This window comes from Amblyomma mixtum, chromosome 5 (assembly GCF_055824585.1).
Source record: "Amblyomma mixtum isolate Tamu chromosome 5, ASM5582458v1, whole genome shotgun sequence".
Lineage (NCBI taxonomy): Eukaryota > Metazoa > Arthropoda > Arachnida > Ixodida > Ixodidae > Amblyomma > Amblyomma mixtum.
Window position 1 is genome coordinate 154,624,508 of NC_143016.1, and position 24,896 is coordinate 154,649,403.

The 24,896-nt window shown below is 47.2% G+C and overlaps 2 protein-coding genes across 2 annotated transcripts; both read right to left on the reverse strand.

Moving 5' to 3' along the window:
- Positions 1–1,528: 1,528 nt before the first annotated feature.
- On the reverse strand, positions 1,529–6,526 carry LOC149344192 (uncharacterized). The gene is made up of 2 exons (XM_089547166.1): positions 6,161–6,526; positions 1,529–1,870 (listed from the first exon to the last, which is right to left on the reverse strand). The coding sequence occupies exons 1-2, from the start codon at positions 6,470–6,472 to the stop codon at positions 1,529–1,531; spliced, it is 654 nt and encodes a 217-aa protein (XP_089403292.1). The 5' UTR covers positions 6,473–6,526.
- A 13,675-nt stretch (positions 6,527–20,201) lies between these two features.
- LOC149344193 (uncharacterized) lies at positions 20,202–24,069 on the reverse strand. Its single transcript, XM_089547167.1, has 2 exons — positions 22,187–24,069; positions 20,202–20,529 (listed from the first exon to the last, which is right to left on the reverse strand). The coding sequence occupies exons 1-2, from the start codon at positions 24,067–24,069 to the stop codon at positions 20,202–20,204; spliced, it is 2,211 nt and encodes a 736-aa protein (XP_089403293.1).
- Between the last annotated feature and the right edge of the window lie 827 nt (positions 24,070–24,896).

Genomic DNA, 24,896 nt, shown 5'->3' on the forward strand with positions numbered 1-24,896 from the left:
ATTTTAAGCACAGCTATGTTACCTCTTGCCCGGAGAACTTCTAGTGGAGAAACTAAGTACCGATCACGAGCTCGTTATCTTGCGTCAGAGCATAATCTGCCTATTCCTCGTGCGCCCACTTCAGAACAAGAACTGCCTCTGTGCAACAGTGCAAGTCTCCACACGAACTGTAAATTATCGGCCCTGTCTGCTCGCGGCAACTTTCCTTCACGTCCGACCGGCGTTCTAAATCTAGACGAATAAACCTTTGAAAGATAGGTCGGGACTGCATGCAAGGCGATTGAGCGACTTTGGTTATAGAGCGAATTACCCGTAGTAGCAAGGCTGTTCGCTGCGTGTGGTGGAATCTATTCAACAAAAATTTCCAGACATTCATATCGGGTTTTTCATCTCATAAGAACGTGCTCAATAAGCCTAATGCGCCATAAAAGTTTACCTTCATCAAACAGGATCTTATACTTAAAACCGAAATAGCGCAAAATGGCAAAAGGGACCAGAAAGAGAGGGTAGAAAAATGAGCACCACACGACGAAGCGCTCTGTTTATTGTCACTTGCTTTAATTTACCCTAGATTCTTAGATAAAATACAAAATATCCCCAGTCTTTACTTTTTTTAGTTTTTGCTGTCCTAGGATTCTATTATTGTCATGATGTTTCTAACACCACGTAGGCGCACAGTTCAAAACCCTGTACTTAGAACACTTAATCTACCGAAATACCGAACACCAAAAAACTGAGGACACCGAATTTTTTCACCGCGCTGTGCTCCAGCATTAATGAAATTGTGGCGGGTTATTGCAACTTCAGTTTGGGTTGACATGTTTTCACAAACCTTTAATTCTGCCTTGTTCAAAGAATACAAGCCTATTTCCTTTGTAAATCGGGGATCGACTATCATAGCCAGAGTGGCTTTGGAATGTTAAACCGCATAAACCATAAACCAAATCTCTCGACTGGAGTACAAATCAACACAACGTTGTTCTACATTTCACGATTACTTGGACAGAAATTTTGGTACGCTGAGCTCAATAACCCACAAAGCGTCGCGCTTTATGAACATTTTCTATTCCGTACTGGTTAAAGTGTGAATGCAAGGTGAGCTTCAAGGTGATAAACGTATATGTTAGTCACTGCTGGCTTTGCGCCACTAGACGACATTCTGCCAACATCACCAGCTCTGAAAGAGACAGAGAAGAATGTGGTGGAGGGTTTCAGGGAAAGAAAATCATATTCGGCTTCTTGTTCGCGGCATTATATATCGGCGTTATACAGCAGGACGTACTTGTAACCTGGATATCGAAGGCGGAATTCGAGTACAACAATGGGAACTCGTAGAAATAGTTTTCCAGGGACTATTGTTCGAATTGTTCAAGCCTCCTTGATTGCGCGATGCTCGATGAAATAAGTGTTATAGTATGGAGAGCCGCGATATGTACTGAATATATATTTAGTATTTGCTAGTATCAATGGGCTGGTGAAACACTGGATAAAGCTCTTCAAGGCATTTAGTATGCATGACGAAGAGTTCCTATTGAACCGTCGCGAGCGTAGCTGAGGCACCATCGTCAGTGTCCTCGTGATATGTGTCCGCCGCTTCCTCCAATGGAATGTCTGTGCTGGGCAGGACGCTCGCATTTACGACCGCCGCCTCGAGTATGCGTGGCCCCTTTGTGGGCAGGGGTTTGGTGGTTATGCTGGCCTTGTCTAAGTCAGGCACCCTTTCGCTTGACTTGAGGAGCAGCACGATGAGCAGCACAGTCAGGGCGATAAGGAGCACCACCACGCCGAACGCGCAATGTTTGCCTACGGTCGGCTCTTCCATCAACTCTTGCATGTAAGAGGGGGGCTGATGGCGTCGGTCCTCAGGAACCTGGGAGGAAGGTCAGGGACAGTGGACAGATCAAGAGATCCCACAAAATAAGGGAACTGCGCGATCCCAGAGCGAATTGTAACAATACGACAGGGGAATGCTGTTTGTTCTTCATCAGAACAATTGTGGTCTCGCCAGCCAACGAGGTCCTACGCGGAGGAGAAAAAACAACGCAACTGGCTGCAGCAGGGCAGTTCCTGTTGACAGTTTGCTAGTCTTCCGCTTGTTTTGACGCCATGGATAGGAACACATGCGTCCTGGATTCATCAATTTTGTCTCCATTGCACACTTCAGCCAAACGTTCTTGGCATCTCCTTAGAGCTGTAAAAACTAGCGAAAATGGGGCTCTACATGTCTGGCGCGTTCGCAGTGTGCACTATTTGCACTCTGAGTCTTTTCTCTTCACGTTTACTGGTACATTTGTGTCAAAACACTGCTATAAATAAATGATAGCGCAGGAGAACCCTTTAAGAGCTACACAAACGACAGGCCTGTTCCGTTTACGCTCGACAGTTTTCCCATACGGGAATATGGGCGCTCATCTCCAGAGGACGGAACCGAGAAGAGTTGAGTGAATTCATTGGAATACTGTCACCTTCGTGCACTTAATCGTGCACTACAAGACACCCTTCGAGCGTGTGGGGGTAGCGGCCTCTAAGGAGATGCCCTCAACTCAACGTGGCAAGCCCAGCCAGAAACCAGCTACCAAGTGACAAGGGGGAGGTCGTTTGCTGCCCAGCTTTCGCCGGTTGCAAGCCAGAGAATGGGTCGGAGGCAAAGCTTCACAAACAAAAACAAAGTTTACACAGCAAAGAGACGATGCAGAGGAATTTACAAGCACTCGTATGAGCCTACACAAAGTGATTTACCGTACAATGAAACACGCGGAAAGTAACATTTGATAGATACTACAATACAAAAAAAAGATATTGATTCTAAAGAGCACTAACTCAAGACAGGCAAACAAACACAATTTGTTCACCGGGCACTGCGATAGTACGACGACAGGAGGAACATGACGGAGCCGTCCAGCAGGTTGGCGCACGCTGCCTCGCTGGTCGGTGGCTGGGCAAGGGGTGTTGACCCGGGAGTTCTCCGGCCGCGCTTCTCCGAAGCTTATTAAACAGCTGTACGGGCTGACTGACAGCTCTCAACGTCCTTCTTGTAGCATAGGCGCGTGCCGCGTCTGTTCGTTTCTTCACGACAAGGCAGGCGCGCACATACGCACAGTATTAACTGTACATTCGCTGTCTCATTCTCGCGCCGGGCGTGCATCCCCTTTAGTCAGGCCTGGAGACCATTTTTCGGAAAATTCGAGTTCTTTTATCCGATCCGCGTCCGCCGGCGCGCTAGCGAAGTAGACAGGGCATCACTGTGCACGCTCAAGGCAACGCCCTCTGTGTCGGCAAAGTGCCGCATTTACTACAAACTTCTCGAAAGTTCGACGGCGCGCGCGAACATGTTTCTTTTCGAGGCGCGGGGAGACGGCAGGAACACACATAAGGTTAGGTGCTCTCCACATTTCTTTCTTCCAGTGTCCCAGAATGTTCTACTGCGCGCACTGGCGAGATTGCTTATGTGCAGTCTTCAAAATATGGGCCTAATTTTGTGACAAATGCGCAAATTCATCACACACCAAGAAAGCCATCGCGGCATGGGTACATCTACCTTGACTTCTGGCATGCGGCAAACATGCAGGTATCTGCAAGGCCGGTCACAAGACGGCGAGAAGAGGCTCTTTTTCGCCATCCACCCTATTGCCATCTTCCCCCAACTTACGTTTCCTCGACTGGATGATGTAGGAAAGCCCCAGCGGCCGCGCTAAGCAGTCTGTCTGGTTGACTGTATGCATGAACAAGCTAGGTGTTTATTAAATAAATGATGCACCCCACCACTTAAAAAGAGCGGTAGGCATAGTACCATGTTTTGACAGGAATGTGGAATTGTTAGACTCAAATGCTCATTTTAGCTTTCGCACGCCAGCTGTGAAATCACTGAAACAAACAGGTAGTCAGTAAAAGTTAAGGGCACTTCAGCCCGGTTTCAGTACGCTTATTTAAGATATGAACCACATCGGAAGCGTGATTCTTGGTGCTTCACGGCATCTCAGGGCGTTCACTTAAGGCAGATGGCTAGTAAGGTGGGCGTCTAACTCGTCAACCCTGCATAGCGAGCCATACCATGTCAGTACATATAGACTGTACAAACCTCGATGGTTTTGATTTACGTTACCTAATGCGTGACCATTTTCTTACAGCCATGCACAAATTACCAGCTCGGGACAGGTCCTAGCCTGCACCTCTAAGCCTTGCGGCCTGTGTTGCTTCGATTAGAGAAGTTGCTTTCATTGTAATAGCTGAACCTACAGATAACAGATTGGATCGTTTCCACACTTATCACGCGCACTGACTGCTGCGCAGCTCGCACCCCCGCCAACCAGTGTTATGGTGTCAAACCTGACTCTCACTGGGTGACTCTGATGTGACGTCACGACCTCCGCTGACCAATTCTCAATTAACGTTAAGGCGCGCGGCATTTCCTTGGAACGGACCTGCGGGCTCCACTGCAATCACGCATTGGACAGGCGCTCCATGACAGCAGCTTTGTTGTCCAAGCTGATCCTCTCGCTGCTCTACCAGTGACCCCGCCACATCGAGAGCGCTCTCTAAACATTATCCTAAACATTCCTGGCGTCCGCTGAAAGCTTCGCATGCCCCAATGTCCAGTGCGGTAGGGAACGGAGCACCTCGCACAGGAAGGTCACGCCGAAAGAACCCACCTGTGCAGGGATGGGTCAGTTACACAAGACGAAACAAGGCCGCAGCTGCGTTTGTCGCTCCCTTCACCCCGTCCACCACTGCCTAAATTGCCGCATTACATTGCTCTGCCGATATCGTCTGAGAGCAGCCAAACCTGACGCAAGTCGATATATTTTCAGTAATTTCTGAGCTGCCCTTTCTCAACTGCTTCAGCCGGATCATAATGCGCCATGTGTTCAGTGGTTGCACCACAAACTATGTTCGCTCAGTGTGCGCGCATGTCACATTGCGTTGCAGAAGGTGCCATCGCATGTGGGAGCGCCAAGCAATACGGCTGCCGACAACTCTATGAAGCCATCTCGGCCTTTGCCGTAGCGCGTCACATCCTCCGCTACAAGGGAGCCCTCTGTCATTCAGGCCCTCGCGTCGCATCCGGCAAGCTCCCCAGGCATAGCCCATACCTTGCCATGGAACGCTCGGCCTACTGTCTTGTGCGCATTTGGTGCAGCATTGTGCCGTGTTCCTTCCGCCTTTCCTGCGTCCGAACCAGCCCCTATCATATACCTTTATTTTCCCTTCCCTTTCTCCGCGCAGTTCAGAAAAGGTGTTCGCCCCATAGACTGTTGCACGGCCTGCACACATTTTTCCAACAAACTAGAACCACTTGAAACGTAAGCTTAAACGCTGGCGCTTTAGAATAAGTAGAAAGGAATGTGTGCCTGACGACTCAGTAGAGAAGCACTCGGTTCTAGTGAGAGCTTTTCGCAAACGCACACGAAGTTATGATGGTAGTAAAGCCGCCGAAGTTGTTACCGGGGCAGACGTAGACGGTTGCGGTGAGGGTAGAATGAGCGTAGAGCGACGAGTGCCGATTAAAACGGGGCGGATAGCACGGTCTATGAACCGTCCTAGAATGTGATAAGCATTTCGTGCAAACTCCTCCGTGCTGACACCTGCTATCGACGACCAGGTCGATATCAAAACTTTGAAATGCAGTTTCGGCTCAATTTCGCGAGAGCGGTAATAGTGCTGGACCTTGGTGACTTTTACGGCCCTTAATCCACATACTGCGTAGTAATGCAAGTATTTTTTGTATTCGAATTGAGAATGGTATTCAAGGGCTTTAATTAGTTCTTTCAGAGGTGGGCTGGATAAAAGTTTATGGGGAATGAAGTGGGGAATGACAAGGATGATGAGTGAAGGTTTGCTTGAGGAAGATAAAAATCACCCCGAAGTTTTTATCTTGTTTTTGACTGAGCTTTACATTAGCGGTATTACTGCTGTGCCGTGGCATGTTTTGTAGCTGCAAATTTTAAAACATCTCAGCCATATGGCTAAATCCATTTTTCTTATTCGGAATGTGTTACAGCGGTTTAAGGAATTCTTGAGGAGTAGGCTGCATAATTCTCTTTAGGCAAAAAACTGAAGGTCGGCAAGGACAATCCGTGGACGTCGGCTTGTAGAAGATACAAGCTTTAAGGCGAAATTTTTCCCTCAAGCAATCACTTAGGGCTGTCGTGCCGTGGCTCACCAGTGGTGGAGGGGGTTCCGGTGGTGCCGTCATGTACACCTGACTGTGCTCCCTGCTTACGAGTCGAGGCCCTCTCGCCTTCGGCTCTGCTCCAGCGCCGGCGAAGTTGGCCACGGCGATGTCTCGAGGCGGCGGTTTGAGGCTGGCCCGACGCTCCGCTGGTTTGTCCTGTGGGTCGTAGATGGAACCGCGTCGGGACCTGGGAGGCTCCCGGACCAACGGCTGCGGCTGCTGGGGGACGACGTTTGGAGGCGCTGGACCCGGGAGCGGTGACGGCCTCGGAAGCTGCAGCGCTTCGTCCGCTTTGGACATGGAGCGGCTCCTCCGGCGGATGTTGAGGGCTGGCGACGGCGTTTTGGCCGCATTTTGCCGTGGAGCATCGCTTTTGACCAACGCTACAGAGCTTGGCTTCGAGGTGTTGTTGTTGGGTTTGTCCTCTAGATAATGGCGCATACCCACTGCGGGGGATTGGCCAAGACACAGGCGGCAACTGATAGGTGTACAAAATGTTAAACAAGAAAATAATGGTGGGGAAAAATAAAATAATCATGATAATAATAGCAATTAGGAAATAAATGAAAGGATCTCAGATGTGTAATTGAAATAGGCTAAACAAATGCTGTGAGATCGGTGACTGAAATAGAGAACGGGGCTAGATGTTCCACGTTTCAGAAAGCTTTCATTCCAGAGAAATATTGATCAAGAGAAAGAGCAGAGCTTAAGACGGCAGCCGTTTAGTGTCTGTAAGGAAGTTTTGCATGGCGGAGAGCACATTCCAGTTGCTGTGCCCAAGGGAGGAAGCCCCAAGAGACAGAGCAACCCCAGCTGACAGACTTAGACCAAGCTGTCGTAACGGAAGCTCCAGCAGGCGGCTCCGTAAAGAGGAGAAACGGCGGCAGGTCAACAAGAAATGATCTATCGTTTCGGGTTCTCCGCAGAACGGGCACAATGGGGAGACCGCCAGACCAGATCTATAAAGGTAGAAGTTTAAAAGAGGCACGCGACAACGTAGACGCGTGAAGGAAACCTCAAGCTTGCGTGATCGCCATCCTTTACTGCACCACGGGTAAAGGAGATGCCGGAATTCGGGAGAGGAGGTCAGAGCTGATGCTGCGAATTCTTTCAAGAGCAGATACCTGCGAAACCTGGCCGCGGTAATATATGCGCTGGGTGGAAGCACAGATACGATTGGGCCTTGAAGAGATGCCTTCGCCAGGGTATCAGCAACCTCATTCAAATGGATTCCTCTGTGCCCAGGCACCCAGACCAACCGTAATGAACACACGTGGGGTGGAACCAAGCATATGAGTAACCGAAGAGCCTGAGATGTTGTAGACGCGGTGAGAGAGGAACACAACGATAATGAATCTGTCATAATTATGACAGATGACAAGGAGCTGTTTAATTTGCGCAACGCTAAGACCACAGCTAGAAATTCGGCCAAATAAATAGGGGTGTAATCGGGAAGGCGGAGTGAGAATGACCAGTCAAGGGAGATGGAGAAAATGCGAACACCGGCCTTTTCTTCACACTGTGAGGCGTCTGTCGCTATGAGCACATGAGATTTAAAGCACAGCAGATAATCCTGCAATAAACCGTTGAGCAAATGAAAAGGCATTAACTTTGCATGTTTTGGAAAGATGTCATCGAAGACAATCTGAATAGATGAGTTGGCGCATACCGGACGGATGTCCGAAATGCGGACGTTTAAGGGGTCAAGGAGGGATTGCACCAAACATATCTGAGGGGTACGGAAACGAGACCAGGTTTCGTTGAAAAATAGCCGAGGCTGACGAAGGAAGATCAAATTGGAGGCATGGAGCGAAGAATCGCACATTCTTATGAACGTTTTCACCGTTAAGAGCCGAAATCTAGATGCCAATGATGGAGTACGCGCTTCCAGGTACAAAACGGAATTCGCCACAAATTTTGGAAGGCCCAAACAAAGGCGCAACGCCTCCCGCTCCAAGAGAATCAAGGGGCGAAGTTTACACGCTGGCGCACCAGAGAATAAAACACAGCCGAACTCTAAGACTGGACGGACGTACATTCTATAAATCATAAGAAGCGAGTGCCTTCTCATACCAGAACGAACACTGCTCAGCCTGCGCAGCATACCGACTGCTCGGACTCCTTTCACAGTGATCTGCTCGATATGGGCCCCCCAGGAAAGAGAAGGATCATAAATTACTCCGAGGTATTTGACACTTTGCACTTGAGGAATTACATGGTTCTGGTAAACAATAGAGATATTAACTGGACGAGAGAGCGGAAAAACCAATAAAGCACATTTATTGACATTAAGGGACAGATTAATGTCTCCTAACCATTGGTCTAGGACATTCAGGTAGGACTGTAAGGACTGGTACAAAGAGGAAATGTCGTTCTCTGAAGCAAAAAAGGCGATGTCATCAGCATACACATAGGTGGACACCTGAGGACTGCAGGGAATACTGCTGAGTAAGATGTTAAAAAGTACAGGGGAGAGGACCGCCCCTTGGGGCACTCCTCTCGCTTGTCGAAATTTGCTTGATGAAACACCGTTCTGAAAGCAATAAAATTCCCTGTCAGCAAGGAATTCAGCAACCCAAGCCACAAAGTATCTCGGAAGTCCTACTGCCTGCAGTCTTTGCAAGAGCGTCCTGTGCTCAACGCTGTCATAGGCTTTAGATACATCTAAAGTAACAAGCGCTGCGTATTGGTTTCGGCGCCGAGCTAACTGTATGCGGCTCTCCAGATCGGTATGGGCACACCATATAGAGCATCCTGGTCTGAAACCAATCTGGCAAGGGTTCAAGAACCCAGTCTCTGCAATAACAGACATTATTCTACCATGCAACACCCTCTCAATTAACTTAACGAGATTCGAAGTTAAAGAAATTGGCCTTATATTGTCTAACACATAACCATCTCCCTGCTTTTTAAGCAACGGGATAATCTTTGCTAGACGCCACTCATTTGGAATCCATGGCCCCTTAAGAGAGTAATTTATAAGCGCCAGTAAGTCGGTGGGAGATTCCTCGAACAAAATTTTAATCATAGAAGAAGTCACACCATCAGGGCCAGGGGCCGCGGGTGGAAGGCGGGATACAGTGTTCGAGAGCTCAGTGAGGGAGACCTCCTCGAAATCGTCCAAAGTGGCAAGAAATCTCTGAGGAGAAGGAAGAAGAGTCGTAAGCCGGCGCTCAAGACCTCTGCCTATCTCTTCCAGGGACTGTGCAAGTTCAGCCGGTGACTGAACTAGGGAGACAGCGTTCATGGTGGACGAGATTAGTTTCCTGGATTTTAGGTAATTGAATAAAGCGCGCCTATTACCAGATTTTGAAAGGAATTCGTAGCGTTCAGTATCGTGCAACTCCTTTGCACGAGATACGGTGCGCTTAAACGTAGCTGCAATGAACTTATAATCGATCCAGTTTTTGGGACACTGATTATGGAGAAGTTTCTTCCAAGCAGCCTTTCGGCGCCTATAATCGCGAGCGCACTCTGCGTTCCACCAAAGGCACGGCGATGTTCCCTTATGTGCCTGAACCAAGAACTCCGATTTTTTACGAGCTCCATCCAAAATTGAACAAATGCGGATGGCATTATCTCCACTGGTGGAATGAGATAATTCCTGAAGGTCTACTTTGAGGGCATTTTTAAAACTGTTGTAATTTATGAATGTGCGCCGTGTGCTGTTAGGAGAGGTCAACTGGCACATAACTTGGAAGCTGATCGGAAGGTGATCACTACTGGAGGCACAGTCAACTGGCGCCCAAGAGGACACAGTTATTCCGGGGGAAGAAAATGACAAGTCTAACGCTGAGCGAGCCTGACCACGGACAAATGTGGGGAGACCCGAATTTAAACATATGAGGTTATTCACACAAGCCCAGTCCCATAAGAGCGTACCGCAGCGATCTGTACGAAACCCCCACGAAACATGATGCGAGTTGAAGTCTCCAACAATTAAAACCTGTTTTCTGCAACTAGATAAAAACGAGTCAAGAGGCCGAACGTCATGCACACCTGTTGGAAAATATACATTAGCCAGAGTGAGTGGCTGATATCCAGGAATATTGAGATCAACTGCCTGAATTTCGCACTGCCTGTCCATGTATTGAAATGACACAGTTGCCCTGTGGCAAAATTTTGTGGATACGAACAATAGCAACCCACCACCTCTTGAGGGCCGGTCAAGCCTGAAAGAACGATAATTTTGTAAATTGTACCTAGAATCTTTAGAGAGCCACGTTTCCTGAAGAGCAATTAAATCTGGACTTAATTTACTGATTAAACAAACTAAATCTGTTGAAGCAGAAAGAATAGACCGGCAGTTCCACTGCAACACCTTCAACGACCCTATGTCGCCGAAAGGGCCGCTGCGGAGACCGCCTGATCCAAAATGCTGCCTTTGGGTGTAGATCTAGGGTGATTCTTTTTATTCTTCGACTGAGAGCAAGACGGACCAGCACCACCTATCGGAGACGCACTGCGCTTTTGAGCACGCATCTCAGTCTCCATATCAACGCACTCTTCAGATGAGAGTTCAGTCTCACTGTGATGTGAATAACTGGTTGTAGGGATAGACGAAGGCTGTGATTGAGTCTGACTCAGTGGATTGGAAGTCACGGGCACAGAAGGTTGGGGAGGTGCAACCAATGGAGAAGTGATTGTGCCACAAAGAGGGGCAATAGAAGCTTGCAATAAAGTGGACATTTGGGATGCCATGGCCTGCGAAATGCACGCGGACAGATTTTCAACTATGCGATCCATGGCACTTGCCATTGCTTTCTCCACCGCCGCCGCAATCGCTTGCGACAAGGAGGAATCCACAACGGTTGCATGCCGTGCTGCCACACTTGCATAGCCAGATGTCCTATCTTTGATGACTGCAACTGCCTCACGTCTTGAGCACCTGCGCTTGTCAATCAACTCTAGTACTTGCACTTCCTCAGCCCGCGCTGGGCATTCGGAATGGCTTGCTGAGTGTCCACCGCCACACAAACAGCATTTCTCTTGTTGAGCAGAACACCCAGCGGGGTCGTGGCTCTCTCCGCACCCACAGCAGCGAAAACTCGATTTACAGGCCTTGGCGCTATGGCCAAACCTCCAGCAATTACGGCACTGAAGGGGCCGAGATGTAAATTGATCCACACGGAAAATCAAAGGCCACACCTTAACTTCAGATGGACAGGACAGCCCCGCAAATGTAGCAATAACAGTTTCCGTCGGTACCTTTGTTCCATCCACCACACGACTGCATCGGTGAATGGCGATCACGCCAGCCGAAGAGAGCTTTTCTAATGTCTCGGACGCGCTTAGCCGTGGGTCTACGCCACGGACTAGCCCTTTCGAACACGCCAGATGAGGAGGTATGAACGCGCTCACCGGGTGATTGGCAAACGACGAACACTTCAGCAGGTCGGCTATGCATGCCTGGTCTGGCGATCTGCATACGATCCCTCCACGGCCGAACTGCCGAACGTCAGTAATCTTCATGTAATGGGGGGTGGTAGATTTAAGCGCAGCCTGAACAGCCTCGGGGTTATTCAGCTTGATGGAGCCCTCATCCGCGGGGACGAGAGCAACCGGTATGCTGCTTACTCCGCCACGGAGAAAACAATCAAGAGGCAGCTCATCTGGGGCGAGACAAGCTGACCAGGGGGAGTTCCCCTGGCCGGGAGAGTTTGTGGACATCAATCCACGTTCCCGCGTTCAGCCACCCTGGAAAATAGGAAGAAAACACAAGAAATCAAGCAGAAATTCGAGGAATAACTCAGCACCGCCTGGTACTTAGCCGCAACCCAACAGTGGATCTGGAAACCGGCTCCGTGCTTCACCGGTGCTGCCGCACGAACGCGATGCACCCTGTGAGGGATTCATTCTCTTCGTCTTCCTCGTCACAGCTCGCACGTGTGGGGCCCCTCTGTTTCCCTATATTACTAGAATGGTGGTAAAGAGCAGCCCACATTCCGGCAAAAGAGGAAAGAAGAGTGGAACGCAATCACAGTGGCTGACAGGCAACTCTGCTTTTACTCCCATGCACTGCGCTTTTTAGGCGTTGTTGGGATTTGAACTGGGAAATCCAGCTCCGACCCCTCTCAAGAGCAAGTTCGAGCGCAAGTAAGGAATGAAAATAAAATATCGTCGCCCGTGCCGCTAGGCATGGCCTCCTATATTTTGCATGCCTGATTTTCCGCTTCAAATGCTCTGTTCTACATTTGTTTCCTACATTTTAGGATGACGGCACTGCTTACGGGCGAGGTACGAGGAGGTCACAAGAGAAGGGGTCGCCAGCGTCTATGGGCGCGTGCTGCTGGCTGATGACCTCGTATTGCCTCAGGTTAGTTAGTTAAAAATGATGAAATGTTCTTGTGTGGGCAAGGAGCCTGTATGGAAGAAGCATTTACAGTCTACGTCACCCTTTTGTGGAGTGGTCGAACAGTGCCCATCAATGAATGAAAACTGAAATAAGACAATAGTCGATGGCTCTCGAGTAAAGTATTGCAGCACAAGTATAGCAACACAGGTTTAGCAGCACAGGTAACCGGCCCAGTATTGGAAATGGATGGCACCACTCCTGTCCTTTGTAGGTCCGGCCTTTGCCAATACGTTTACAATATTGGGCCGATTAGCTGGGCTGCTGGGGTTATTCCGTAATTTAATAGCCCCGCTCAGTCGTTCAGAGTCCAATAAAGCTGCGATCGGCACGAGAAACCAAGCTCAACATAGGGAGCGGGTAGTCTGCGATGCGAGCGCCTCATTGAGGCGAGCGCTTCATCTATTGCGGCGAGCGTTTTTTCTTTTAGTTTCGGTGCTCGCCGCGATGAGGCACTCGGATCGAGGACTGAAAGTGCGACGGTCGGAATCTTTTAATCTCGGCTACCCTGATCGGGCATGGATAGAACAGGAGGGTATGCACTAGTAGGTATAACCGGGTGTCAAAAAAGGTAGTTATGAATCTTTCAACTTCGAAATCACGAAACATTTACTGCCGGTTAAGGGGAGAAAAGTCTATGACTTAAGCATCACTAACTTTTTTCAGAAACTTTCGAACTTCTGAATCCGGCTTTCTGCACCGAATGCGGCGCCAAACGTTGGAGTCCCACGGAAACAATGCGTACGGCATCGTAACAGACGGAATTGAGTGCGGATCACGCCAAACATGCTGCCTTTTCCATTTTCTATCCTGCTGTTCTTCTCCATCCCCCCGAATGGGGTCTACGATAGAGTTTGGCTCTTATAGATTCCGGAGATGTTTCTAACAAGAAGCTTAAACTCTTAATTCCATGCTCCGAGTTGTTTCGCATGTAAAGATAAGGGACAGTGAACGGAATGGACGGGCACAGCGTTTTTGCTTATTACTTGCTCACCAGTTTCTTACCGTTTACCTTTCTTTCTGCTTTTTGGCATGCTTATGCAGCTGGTCCTGCTGTTAAACGTATCGCTATTCGTGCTTTTTCAGCGGTCACCAAACACATTGTTGGTTTGTTCGGTGTCCGCGATCACAATTTTACTTCTGCTGGCGCCTTGTGATATGATGCGGTCCTCATGACAAATAGTGCAGAAGTGACATTCAGGGACGCCGGAAGTGTATTTTCAGTGGGGGGCGGGGCTTGAACAAGTTTCTTTTTACTTGTTTTTTTGTTCATGTACTACGGGTGCATAATATATGGTTCGGCAAGAGCATCCTACTTAAAAAGATTAGACCCCATTCATAATCTTGGTCTGCGCCTATCATCTGGAGCATACAGAACATCACCAGTAGCCAGCCTTTACGTCGAAACTAATGAAGCCGCTCTTGAGGATCGAAGAATCGCCCTTACATGCTCATATGACTTAAAAATCCGTTCTCTTCCGAAACATCTCTGCCATCCAATTGTCACCAAGTGCCCATCTAAAAGATTATTAATCAACAAACCACACTCTATCAGACCATTACTACTGCGCTTTGAAGATAAATGCGAAGAGCTAACAGTACTAGATGCCCTACCAAATATTGCACAAAGGAATGAATGTTTGCCACCATGGTACAGCCTGCCTTCAGTATGTGACTTCACAATGACACGTTTAGATAAAAAGCAAACGCCACATGAGTACATATAACAGGAATTCTTTGCACTACAAGAAAAGTATGACACCTACATTGAATTTTATACCGATGGCTCAAAAACAGAAAGTCACGTTGGAAGTGCAGTAATCCAAGGAAAAAACAAACAGATAATGCGACTACCAGAATGCGCATCAGTTTTTACTGCTGAGTGTTATGCCGTCTTTGTAGCTGTTGAAAAAATAGTAAGAGAGAACATCAAAAATAGCATAATTTACACCGATTCCCTGAGTATGCTTAAAGCACTGCACTCCAGAAATGCAGCTGAACCCATAATAGGTAACATCATACATAACATTGTTAAAATCACAAAACAAAAACATAACATTAAATTCTGCTGGGTTCCTAGCCATGTTGGAATCGTAGGTAACGAGAAAGCAGATGTATGCGCTGCACAAGCCCGGAATGGCCAAATAAAGCAAGTGAACATACCGCACAGGGATTCCTTAAAGTTTATCAACAGTAAACTCAGAAATAAGTGGCAGGCCGCATGGCAAGATCACGTAAACAACAAATTACATTCTGTGAAATCAATTTTAGGGGAATGGCAATCATGTAGGCATCAAGAACGTTTTACCGAAGTTATTTTATGTCGACTCCGCATTGGACACACCCACCTCACGCACAACTTTCTGCTAGCCAAACAAAACAAACCTCTCTGTGAAATGTGTGGTGCTGAACTCACAGTGAACCACATTTTAATTTCATGCATAAAACTAGAAGAACTAAGAAAGAAATATTTCACAACATTTTACAGGGAAAGCATCCCATTAGACCCCATGCTACTCTTAGGTGATCGAGCACTGGTTGACATTTCATGTATTTTTAGGTTTCTCAAGGAAGCCAACGTTTTAAACAAACTCTAAGTATTTTTCGAAAGCTTCACCATTAACAAAAACTCTAACCTTGTGTTTGGCGCATCATAGCCTCAGTTGCTTTTGCGCCATAAAAATCAATATAACTAACTAACTAACTAACATTGTGATATGATGCGGTCCTCATGACCAATAGTGCAAAAGTGGCATTCAGGGACGCCGGAAGTATATTTTCAGTGGGGGGCGGGGCTTGAACAAGTTTCTTTTTACTTGTTTTTTTTTGTTCATGTACTTCGGTTCTAAATACCGCAATACAACCAAACGCGCTACAGTACATGTATACAGTTACCAATAATGCACGCAAGCAGGAGACATTTCGGCAGTGCTGCTCTTTTTAGGTGCTTAGGCGGGACCAAAGGTTGTTGCTCCCTCCGCTTCCTGATGACGTCGCCTAAACTTAGGAGCGCCGTTCTTTCTTTGTGTATATGCAAAATCAAAAGATGAGATAACCTCTTTTGAGCCGTTCGGTTGCGCAAATAAGTTATTTGACCTTGATCCACTCTCCACAGCTGACTCACGCCCTGTAGGAAGTAATATGTTAGCATAAATACTTTTGCGCTTCTTGGAGTCGAGGACTGCGTTGGGTACGTCCTCAACAGTGCTAAGAGCGTCTCCAATTATGTCGCAACTCCTGCTAGCCTCTTGCAGTACCAGTTATAAACAGTGATTACTGCAATGGACATACAATGACCATGGCTCACAGTCACTAAGTCTTTTTCGCACACCCGAAAAACGACCAGACATATTCGCCGCCCCGTCAAAGCTGTGGCCACGTACACATTGAAAGTCTAGGCCGAGGCGCAAAATCATGTACTTGATGGCCGAGTGCAGGATCTGAGATCTACTTTCAGGCGCGTTATACAGGCCGAGATACTCTTCCCGAACTTTGAGATTATCCCTCTGCATCCACCACACGGAAAAGGTGAACTGCTCGTCACCATTTACATCAGTTGTTCCATCAGAATGACACCAATAAATGGACTAGACTTCACGTCCTCTACAATTTCCCGTTGCACACTATGGTCCACAATCTCTATAAGCTCATTCTGCATGACACCGCTCACCCATTTATTTCTCTTAGTCATCCACGTCTTATGGACCGGGACATCCTCCTATCTCTCGTTGAGCAAATCGAGCAAATTTCCATCACATTTACCCCGCCCTCGAAGAGCCTGACCTATGCTGCAGAGGCAGCGCTCAGAGCTAAATATGACACGATGTGCTGCCCCGGTTTCCTCCCGCTGTTTGTTGTATTGCTGCTAAAGGAGACGCAAAACAGGAATGCCTGCCTGGCATGAAAAACTTTGGCTCACGGAGGCCAAGTGAAATTTGCTATTTTGATGTGACTTCTCGATAGTTTTCAATTTTTAAAAACAAACTTAACAAAAGCTGGTTCTATACTTCCAGCCCTGTACCCTCTTTCATTGAAATGTCGACGGCACTCGTGACACAAGACTATGTCGCTCTTGCTTTCGTAAAAAAGTCAAGGAAATCGCACAAACCAATCACGTTGGCACGATCTACCGCCTCGGTTTCTGCGGAACCTGTAGGTTTCGTCTGGAAGTGACCGTACAGCGCTTTCTCATCCTCCCTCGATCTGTTTCTTGAATTCATGAAGGCAATTGACGGAATTCACATTGCTTGTTTCATCAGAGCTGGTTCATCCTGCTGTTCGACGTGAAGGCCCCGGTGTTGGAGCTTCTACAAATGAAATCAAAGACGTATGGTCACTTTTTGCTTTTCACAACGGGCTCCTTCTATTTTCAGTGAATGGTTTTTAAAACAAGCGAAATCAAGTTTCCCCAACAATTTTCCCGAATCAATATATAACAAGGCATTATCATTAGCATAGCAGATAGTCTACTTTTCTTTTGGTTGGAAACACTGAAAAGACTTGCCCGCGAAGCAATCTGCGGATGGTAGAGAGAGCTCAGAATGATGGCTACATCGCTGATTGGTTGAGCATCGATGGCATTAGAGCTGTCGGGACGGGCTGGACTAATTTCTGCAGAAGTAGCTCCATCTGTTAGCGACCGGGAAGAGGGAAGAAGAAAAAAGTGCGGTTGAACGGATGCATTCACACAAATGGAAGTCGGAATCAAATACTAAGAACTGTAAGATATCGTACCTTGAGATTCTCCTCTTCTTAGGTATGTACGCTTTGAAGCCGATATGAAGAAACTTTTTATATTTTTTTGGGAGCCAGACATGAAGTGTAAGGCTCGAATCAATAAAAAAATGCAGTCAGTTTTAGATCGCTGCTCACATAACTGCGGTGGGATGAGGCGGATGCCCGGTAAGCAAAACGAGAACACCGGGGGTTGCAGAAAACTCATAGCGCAGCAGCACTGACTGCCAGGAAAAGCAAAAAAAAAAAGAACGAACATCATCGCGTACAAAAATACGTACCTAAATATACAGTCCTACAGCTGGCAGCAACTTTTTTTAATAACGAAGCGTTATATGCTTTATGTCGGCCTCGGGGACAGAGAAAAGAGCGCCAATTTTTTTTCTACTTCAAGCATAGAAACCAAATCCATCAAAACAAATGACAACAAACATCGAGCTGCTACCATGCAGCAACGCTATTTTATGACAACTTGGCATCGTGAAGTCGTAATGTGCCGATTCGAAATAGAATCTCAGAACAGGCTGTCGCGACTCAACAAGTCGGGACAGTACGATGCGCGCGATAAAGGCGTCTTACATCGTATTGCCACATATATGACGACAACCATAGCTACACCGAGAGCACCAGCACATTTCTATATTTTAATCTGTATGTCTAACAAATTTTCTATTTCAAAAGGAGCAAGTCTAAGCGGGCATACTCAACTATAATAATAATGCAGACGTAGATAGAGCGGTACATGCCGGAATAAGCCCCAAAAAAGGCTGGAACTGTCCACGGAGGTTGACAATGGGCGCCGGCCTTCCTTGATCGCGGTGCAAGCTTTCGCTAAGCTCCCTAAAGGTTAACTCGCAAGAGCCTTCCCAAGCGCTTCTTTAAATAGGGCCACTGGAGTGGACCACTTTTCCAGTAACGTCCAGCGCATGCGGAAAGCCTCCTCGTCCGCCAATTTTGACGACTGAATTTTTGAACAGGAGAGGAGTTCGGTGAACATGCTTTTCCACGAGGTCCCTTCGACGCAACCAACTCCCGCACAATAATGGACCATTTGGGGAAATCTGTAAGTCAGCTTTATGGAAGGCTTGTTTTCCAACCACAAGGTCTCGTTCTGAGACGACACTCTCGTATTCTTTGTGCAGTCGGGTTCCCCCTTCTGAGTAACTGCTAGAATATCGCCATTCGACTTCAAGATGGTCCCAAGAGAGGGGAGGGACCGATGTCAACCTCCTGTAGCACCGCAGTAAAGGTTAGGCAGGAAATGCAAGGAAACGGGCTTTGCTTTCGTGACGGCAGGAGTGGGCTACCTCATACAGGAACTCCGCTCATAATAAACTTGCTTAGAAGTTTCTGCTCAACAAATTAGACTGGACGGGCGCTGACTCCAACTATGTTAATTGAACACGTTTTTCGTAGAACATACAAGAAAAGACGACCGTGAGTGCATGCGCATCTGCGACAGACCACAAAAGGAAAAGCCAAGATGACAAAGATGACAGCAAAGGTAGATTAATGTGGCCGGCACGCATTTCGTCCCTTATTTTTAAGCAATCTGAATTCGCTGGCATGGAGGGAGACAGAAGTGGTGCTGACACACATGTCGCCTTTTGCCTTGATGAAAAATGCTGAAAAGTCCGTAACAGTGGATAAAACTGCTGCTACAGAAATTGATCCATCCCACCACATTTTAGTCCTTATTTTTGCTCCGCCCTTCGCCTCTCCTTGTAACAGCCCGTTTAGGGGCCTTTAAGTATAATGACAAATGATGATGAGGATGATGATGATATGTGACAGATTTGGAGACCTGCGAACGCTGTCAATGGGATAACTTTCGACATGAGAATTTATAAAAATTACAAACCTTATGCGCCGATTTTAAGATCATCAGTAAAAGGCGGCCTCTGCGCCGGAAATTAGCAAATGATTCTTCATAGCTCACTTCGAAACCACGGACGTGATCTACACCTTGCCTGATTATATGTGAATGCCCTTATTAGGAAGTCACCTCCATAAAATTTTTAGATTATGTTGACGATTATCTATTATGGGATATTAGACCCGTCTCAAGACATTTCGCACTTTAAATGATATGCTCTCCAAATACCAAATCCACCTAAGGTTATGAACTGGCGCGCGCTTACCTGCCAGAAAATGTGAGGGCTAAGCTGTTAAAAAAAGCAAGAGATAAAGGCTAGTGAGATATTAAATATGCACGAATATGACAGGATTTATAATCTAAGTAACAGTTTGCTAAAAATATGCAAATTTTGTCAAGTGACTGATTTAATTATTTGCTTCAACAGATATAACAGTACAGGAAAGCACTGCTTGGGGCATTTGCCAAAGCTGGTGCAGACCCGTTTAACAAATTTGTTGAAAGGCTATGTTTATGATCGCATGAACTGCATGACATAAGCGCTCCAAAATTTTGACGATAGTTTTAAAAAGTAAACATAAAATTAGCAAAAAAAGAAATTTCCCAATGCTACCAAGAACACAACAAGAAGAACGGCAACAGAAGTAAAACGCGTATACTTCATAGTCACTGACTTATTCAATTACGGCATGGATGAACATACGAGTGTAATGCATATTTAATTAAGAAACAATATACCTTGAAGAAAATATTAATTTGAACAATGTGTCACAATCGAATTGCTCGCATTAAATATTTCAAGATTAAACAGAAATTCAGCGACTATTTCTATACGCATCCCATTCCAAATTTCAGCCCTCAGGAGTGCAGCGAGTGTTGCTTTATGCACATTAATGTCTACGAAGGCGCGCTAGCAGCTCTAGTAACACTAGGCTCACCAAACAAGAACGCTATAAACTATTTCGCAATACACTTATTACTCACAAATCATCAGGGTAACGAATTTGTACCAAAATACGAAGCTTTCAACTGATACGAAGAGTCAGGTGTGCCAGTTCTTGCGGCACTTAGAGTCCCCATAAAGGAGCTGCTCTAAAGGCGTGCGGCGGGTCCTGCGGATCCTTCACGTCGGCGAGCAACAGGTAGCGCCTGATGGCGCGCCAGCAGTCCTCGTTGAGGTCGTCTAGCTGCGCGCGGTCGTCTCCGGACGGGAGACACACGACGCAGCGGCTCACGACGCCGGTGAGCCGCATGTACTCGTTCATGTCTTCCAGCGCCTTCGCGGCATCTCGGATCATCGCCGCCGCCTGGGCCTCGGTCACCGACGCCAGCTCGGCCACTTGCTCCGGCAGCGCGGGGTGTCGATACATCCACTCCACAGCTTCGCCGCAGGGCCTGACGGTGGAGGCAGGATTCGCATTTGGGGGAGTTCGTGTGTATTTCAATTTACGCGGTTCAGTACTTGTCTTCACGCGTAATTTGAAAAAAAAAGAAAACTTTGAAATGCACAGAATATTGGCATAGGAGACATCAGGGAGTGGTGACATAGTGTTGCAGATGACGAGCTGAAATTATCTCGGCAGTAGCTAGAGCACACAGCAAGTAAGGTGCACAATGGTAAAGATTTACTAAGCGCCAATATTTAACGAAGAATGGCAAGCCCCTTTTTAAAACAAACTTGTTTTGGGTGCGGTCTTAAAAGCAATATAAAATCCTCTATTTATAATTTATAATTGAATTTTTCTTGCACGCAGTTCAGTTTTCGTTTGAACAGCCTAACGATGAGTGTACTGTAACTCTATGGTGCTTATAGGTGACGTCGAGCATGAAAAAACTGCAATATAAACGCTGCTTCTGCATTCTTTGTCATTCCCACGCTTCAGGCAGGCTGCAGTATAATAGTGAATTAAAATGAGGAAGCAGCGATTACATCACTTGTTTTTTTCATGTCTCACGTGACCTATAAGCTTCTTTGTCCACATAGTCATTGTTTGGCTGTTGAAACCGAAACAGCACGAGAAAAACATCTGATTAAAAATTATTCAGTAGTCGTAAGAGGGCACCACGTGGTAATCCGTGTATAACATTGCCTTATGCATCATTACAAAGAAGAAAGCACACATCCAAAAGTTAGGTGTCTATGCTCCTTAAGGTTGGAAGGTCGACCATGACGGCAAAGTCCAGTTCGGCGCTGGCGCAGAGCAACACCAAAATTTCCTGGGAAAAGTAGTTGTTATTAATTACTAAAGCAGCACGTTGGTGTTTTGTGCCCGTTTTCATGATTACTAGGGCGGCGGGCCTTTTTCAGGGCAAGAAAGTGGACACCCAAGAACGTTTTGCCTGACCCCTTTAACAAACAATCCAACCACAATCATTTGAATGGATCTGTCCCGAAGACGTTTCTGCACACTCCGCGGATTAGAACAGTACAGGGTTAGGTTTTCAGTACTTCCATCCTCATAAAGGTGAGATAAGTGGCAGTTGTAGCCTCCCTTTTACTTTTTTTCTGGCGGGGGGGGGGGGGGGGGGGGGGGGGAGCCGAACTAAGGGCTCAGATGATAGTCAGATGCAGTCACCAGACGTCAAAGAAAATATGATGACCCCTAAAAACAATATACCGCACATTCTCTCCGACAACACCTTACAGTTGCGTTGCTGGACATTTCGCAGAACTTTCACTTACTAGGTTTTTTGTTTCAAATTGAGTTTTAGCCACCATTAGAAGAAATGAATTACATTTTTTTTTCTAAATTTAAATGTTGACCGAATCTAAAAGCAGTTTCATAAAGACTCTGCCTTCTTGTAGAGAGCCTTACTTTCCGCAACACTTAACTTATTTAACTAAAACTCACTTTATATGTGCGCGTTTCCTCCGTTGATACCTCCAACATAAAGTTCCTTAATACGTACAACAGATATTTACCACGTAAAGCAAAATGAGCCGCTCAGACCCAGTGGTTAGCTTCCTTCTAGTAATCGCTGCACGGTATCCAAGTCAAGAAGAGCGCATGACTGTAATGGCAGCCTCATCCAGCTCCCCCTTTCTACATACCTGTCGCAACGAGTACCGCTCACGAACAGGGCTGCGCGGCTGAGTAGGCCGGAATTCCGTCGCGTCGTGTCCCAGACGGCGAACCAGTCTCTGGCTGCTTGCACCTCGTCAACGGACACGTCTACAGTCAGGCTGAGCAGCGTGTAATTGCTGGCGATGTCTACGGACAAGACCCTGAAGAACGCATTGGCGTCGCGGGCTCTTTCGGGCACGAAGTACATGCGCTGTATATTGGGCAGGGACTTGACTATGCGCGCCAGCAAGTCAATGTCTTCGTCCTCCATCTCTGGAACTTTCATGTGCAGTTCCTTTATGCTGGAATTTTGAGCCAAAGATAAAATAATGGCCTTCAAAAAGCCGTTGTTGGGCACCACAAAAGCTGGGTCGCAGTATAAGATCAGGTGAAGTTTTTGAAGCGTAAGCGTGCCTCTGATATAGTCAGCAACCGCTGATATTAGCGAGTCATCTACAGCATGCGTCGACACCCCTAGCTGCACCGATGTAACGTGAGACGCTGAGCGGAGCTTCTGCACTATGCGTAGAAACTCGTTCCTCGTATCACTTCGTAGGCACGCATATATTTCTGAAAATCCCTTGTAGTCAAGCATATCAGCACTGTTCGGAGGAAAGTTAGTCTCGAAGAAAACCTGTTCTTCTGCGTCGGCTTCTTTGAGTGCTTTGCAGATGTGCGGCAAAACATCATAGTGAGTGAAGTTCATTTCGATAGTGACTTTGAGGTTTCGTTTTGTTCGCAGAATCGAGAAGAATTCAACCCATTGCTTTCCATTGCCAGCACAAAAGGGAAGCCTCACAGCATCTAAAGTTTTATTCTCTGTGAGAGTCTCAAGCCAGTCGTCGTACATGCCGCTGTCAAGCATTTCCGAGTCTTGTCTGGTTGAAATCATATTGAACGCTTTTACAGTCACATTTTGTTCGAAAATCTTTGGAACGAGCGTGGCGCTCTCCTTGTCGACAATGAAGTTTGTGAGGGTCACCTTCAAGACAGTATTGTTTGCTAGCAACCCTTCAAGAACGTACTTCAAGGAGTCTTGCAGTTTATTACACGCCACTATAGTCAGGGTTGTTAGCGTCGTGGTAATCCTCAGGTATTCTGCGAACCCTGCTCTATACGCTGGAGGAGCCTCGCCTATGAAGGATTCGTCCAGAGACAGATTCGTTAGAATGGAGTTGCCTCGGAGTGCGTCCAAGAAACTTTCCGCGGAGTGACTTTTGACGCATATCATCGGGATCCGCAGGGCTGTCAGCGAAGCATTATTTCGTAGGTGACCGGATAGCACCTCTAAAAACGCCGCAGGACATTTCCATGCAGTTGGGCAGTCAAGTTCTTCTAAGCTGCGCAAAGAAGCGATCAATGCACAGAGGTCCTCTTGAGTCTTCGCACTGGCGAATCGAGGATTACGGAACTTGAGCACTCTCACGTGCGAACTGTCCTGAAGGGCGTCAACGAGGAGGGTCAATTCGCCCGGCTCCATTGCCACAACGCTGATGTCCAGCGTCGCAATGCAGCTATGCGTCTTTAAGAGCTGGCAAGCCAGCGCGATGCTTTGCTGCCGCTGTTCTCGCGATGGAACTGTCAGGCAGGGTTTTTCGAAGCTAACTAGAGACAGCTGCCCAGATCTCCCTTGTGATTCTCGCAGTTCGAAGCGAGCCTGGCAGAGAAGTTCGTTCCATGTAGACAGCTTCCGGACAATCTGGCACGTTTGGCTGTCGGTAGCTGTGCAAGGATGGAGGTAGTCGAGGGAGGTGCCTGTATAGCAGCCACGGATTTCCCGCAGGGCAGTAGGGTGTACTACGGGGCCTTCAGCTGGCGTTGACTGCCCACACGCCTGTCCGCCGGGGGGTGTGCTTCCGCGCTGAGCCATTGGATCTGCGAGCATTAACATTTGTTTTGAGTTGATGACAAAATTACATTCCGAAGCTCTGGGGCATTTTTTTCATTTAGAATCACGTTGTAGCTCGGAGACAGCGAGAAGTCAGTACATTACTATGATACTGCGTGTTTGTGCTTTGATACTGCGCGATGGAGGACCGCGTATTGGCCGAAATTTGTTTTTTTTCGGGGTAGTGAACTTGCTCATTCTTGATAACGTAAGCGCTCATTTTCTCGTGCGGAACGGAGAGCGAGAGATTCTATTCAACCAGGCCTCGTCTTAATGGACATATTTTGATCATTTTAAGTAAACTGAAAAAAAATTCATCTTTTTAATGACTAAAGCTAAAGATACAGTGTGTCGCACTCGAACGATTATGATTATTTTTTACAACCTGAAAATGTTAATTTTGTAATGAGATGTCCCTGCCAGAGCAGTTCGACATTTCGCTTTCGCCAGCGCACCGTAGCCGTGACCGCGATATAATCCGTGATCTTGCGCTCGACAGCAGGCCAAAGCCACTCAGGCACGGCGGCAGGATCTCACTAGTCGTGGCATATAGACAACCGTAGATCGCACATTTTGCACTCGGTATTTGTATTTACGCAGCGGAAATTTCTCGACGCAGTTTAAGGGAAGTATTGTAGCCTCAAGCCAAGCTGACCAGCCTTTAACTTGGGACGTTTTTCGTGTTCTGCAGATGGGAAGAATGGGTATCGCTCTCGGTGCAGGATCATTAGGTTGGTGCTATAAACTGACAGCATGTTCTGGTATGGTGCTTGGGTTTTAGGCTGTCATAGCTTCACACAACCTCAGAG